This window comes from Abramis brama, assembly GCF_963993115.1.
Source record: "Abramis brama genome assembly, chromosome: 13".
In the NCBI taxonomy this organism is placed as follows: Eukaryota; Metazoa; Chordata; class Actinopteri; order Cypriniformes; family Leuciscidae; genus Abramis; species Abramis brama.
The window spans coordinates 137,501-140,925 of NC_139975.1; the positions used below are offsets into that span (position 1 = coordinate 137,501).

General features: G+C 59.4%; 1 protein-coding gene across 1 annotated transcript in view; it reads left to right on the forward strand.

Moving 5' to 3' along the window:
* Nucleotides 1-3,425, forward strand: part of mcm7 (minichromosome maintenance complex component 7) — a 16,755-nt gene that overhangs the window by 8,093 nt on the left and 5,237 nt on the right. Inside the window, exons 9-11 of the mRNA XM_084132996.1 lie at nt 1-125; nt 816-899; nt 3,354-3,418. The exon at nt 1-125 is cut by the window's left edge and continues 7 nt beyond it. Coding sequence (XP_083989122.1) covers nt 1-125; nt 816-899; nt 3,354-3,418 — 274 coding nt within the window. The remainder of the gene's footprint in view (nt 126-815; nt 900-3,353; nt 3,419-3,425) is intronic.

A 3,425-nucleotide genomic window follows, 5' to 3' on the forward strand; every position in this document is an offset into this window, starting at 1 on the left:
CTTCTACGAGAAGCTGGCGGGCTCGATCGCTCCTGAGATCTATGGGCACGAGGATGTGAAGAAGGCGCTGCTGCTGCTGCTGGTGGGGGGAGTGGAGCAGGCGCCGCGGGGCATGAAGATCAGAGGTCAGAGGTCAACATCTGATCAACATCTGTTTGGTTTCACTCTCATCAGACTCTAACAACTAACCCTTCATCTAAAAGCCTTATTCACTTCACTTTACCTGAGCGTCGGACTCTTCGCCTGTGACTAGGGTTGGGTATCGTTTGAATTTTAACGATTCTGCTTATCGATTCCTAATTTCGATTCCAATAAGTAAAAAAAAAAAAAAAATTCACATTTAGCCTTACTGCAAAACATTTAATTGTAGCTGAATATCAAATCAACCGGTTAAAGAACACTTACGCAAGGAACGTTTAAAAATACCATAGAAAAACAACTAGCTTGACTAATATAAACTTAGAGCATTATTAAAGACAAGTAAACACTCAGTGATTAGAAAAGTGTGCAGCACTGAAAACAGCGCGCGAGTCATCTCACACTTGAACGATTTAAAGTCGTGCTCACAGAGGAATCTTAATTTTATAACAAGTATCCGATTCCTGATCTCAAGTATTCTATTCCTAACACACTCATTCTTTCTGGAAACAGCTGAACACTCGCTTTGAGCGAAACTAACCAATACTTAAAACAACTGAGCGATCAAGTCACTGCTGCACTGATACTCTAGATCATCAGTTCTGTTATCATCATATATCATTGGCATTTTAGGCGTAACAGTGACTTACTGTGAGTCACTGTCTGTGTGTTTATAGGGAACATCAACATCTGTCTGATGGGAGATCCAGGTGTGGCGAAGTCTCAGCTACTGTCATACATCGACCGACTCGCCCCTCGCAGTAAGTCCAACAAATAAACACACACACACACACACACACACTGTCCTCCCGACTCGCCCCTCGCAGTAAGTCCAACAAATAAACACACACACACACTGTCCTCCCGACTCTCCTGACCGTCCTCCTCCCGACTCTCCTGTCCGTCCTCCTCCCGACTCTCCTGTCCGTCCTCCTCTCGACTCTCCTGACCGTCCTCCTCCCGACTCTCCTGTCCGTCCTCCTCTCGACTCTCCTGACCGTCCTCCTCCCGACTCACCTGTCCGTCCTCCTCCCGACTCTCCTGTCCGTCCTCCTCCCGACTCTCCTGTCCGTCCTCCTCCCGACTCTCCTGTCCGTCCTCCTCCCGTCTCACCTGTCCGTCCTCCTCCCGACTCTCCTGACCGTCCTCCTCCCGACTCTCCTGACCGTCCTCCTCCCGACTCTCCTGTCCGTCCTCCTCCCGACTCTCCTGTCCGTCCTCCTCCCGACTCTCCTGTCCGTCCTCCTCCCGACTCTCCTGTCCCTCTTCCCGACTCTCCTGTCCGTCCTCCTCTCGACTCTCCTGTCCGTCCTCCTCCCGACTCTCCTGTCCGTCCTCCTCCCGACTCTCCTGTCCGTCCTCCTCTCGACTCTCCTGTCCGTCCTCCTCCCGACTCTCCTGACCGTCCTCCTCTCGACTCTCCTGTCCGTCCTCCTCTCGACTCTCCTGTCCGTCCTCCTCTCGACTCTCCTGACCGTCCTCCTCCCGACTCACCTGTCCGTCCTCCTCCCGACTCTCCTGACCGTCCTCCTCTCGACTCTCCTGTCCGTCCTCCTCTCGACTCTCCTGTCCGTCCTCCTCTCGACTCTCCTGACCGTCCTCCTCCCGACTCACCTGTCCGTCCTCCTCCCGACTCTCCTGTCCGTCCTCCTCCCGACTCTCCTGTCCGTCCTCCTCCCGACTCACCTGTCACTCCTCCCGACTCACCTGTCACTCCTCCCGACTCACCTGTCCGTCCTCCTCCCGACTCACCTGTCCGTCCTCCTCCCGACTCTCCTGTCCGTCCTCCTCCCGACTCACCTGTCCGTCCTCCCGACTCACCTGTCCGTCCTCCCGACTCACCTGTCCGTCCTCCTCCCGACTCTCCTGTCCGTCCTCCTCCCGACTCACCTGTCCGTCCTCCTCCCGACTCACCTGTCCGTCCTCCTCCCGACTCACCTGTCCCTCTTCCCGACTCTCCTGTCCGTCCTCCTCCCGACTCACCTGTCCCTCCTCCCGACTCACCTGTCCCTCCTCCCCCCGACTCACCTGTCCCTCCTCCCCCCGACTCTCCTGTCCGTCCTCCTCCCGACTCACCTGTCCGTCCTCCTCCCGACTCACCTGTCCGTCCTCCTCCCGACTCACCTGTCCCTCCTCTCCCCGACTCACCTGTCCCTCCTCCTCCCGACTCTCCTGTCCGTCCTCCTCCCGACTCTCCTGTCCGTCCTCCTCCCGACTCTCCTGTCCGTCCTCCTCCCGACTCACCTGTCCGTCCTCCTCCCGACTCACCTGTCCCTCTTCCCGACTCTCCTGTCCGTCCTCCTCCCGACTCACCTGTCCCTCCTCCCGACTCACCTGTCCCTCCTCCCCCCGACTCACCTGTCCCTCCTCCCCCCGACTCTCCTGTCCGTCCTCCTCCCGACTCACCTGTCCGTCCTCCTCCCGACTCACCTGTCCCTCTTCCCGACTCTCCTGTCCGTCCTCCTCCCGACTCACCTGTCCCTCCTCCCGACTCACCTGTCCCTCCTCCCCCCGACTCACCTGTCCCTCCTCCCCCCGACTCTCCTGTCCGTCCTCCTCCCGACTCACCTGTCCGTCCTCCTCCCGACTCACCTGTCCGTCCTCCTCCCGACTCACCTGTCCCTCCTCTCCCCGACTCACCTGTCCCTCCTCCTCCCGACTCTCCTGTCCGTCCTCCTCCCGACTCTCCTGTCCGTCCTCCTCCCGACTCTCCTGTCCGTCCTCCTCCCGACTCACCTGTCCGTCCTCCTCCCGACTCACCTGTCCCTCTTCCCGACTCTCCTGTCCGTCCTCCTCCCGACTCACCTGTCCCTCCTCCCGACTCACCTGTCCCTCCTCCCCCGACTCACCTGTCCCTCCTCCCCCCGACTCTCCTGTCCGTCCTCCTCCCGACTCACCTGTCCGTCCTCCTCCCGACTCAACTGTCCGTCCTCCTCCCGACTCACCTGTCCCTCCTCTCCCCGACTCACCTGTCCCTCCTCCTCCCGACTCTCCTGTCCGTCCTCCTCCCGACTCTCCTGTCCGTCCTCCTCCCGACTCTCCTGTCCGTCCTCCTCCCGACTCTCCTCCCGACTCTCCTGACCGTCCTCCTCCCGACTCTCCTGACCGTCCTCCTCCCGACTCTCCTGTCCGTCCTCCTCCCGACTCTCCTGTCCGTCCTCCTCCCGACTCTCCTGTCCGTCCTCCTCCCGACTCACCCTCTCTCTCTCCCTCAGGTCAGTACACCACGGGCCGCGGCTCCTCCGGCGTTGGGCTAACTGCGGCAGTGATGCGTGACCCGGTGACGG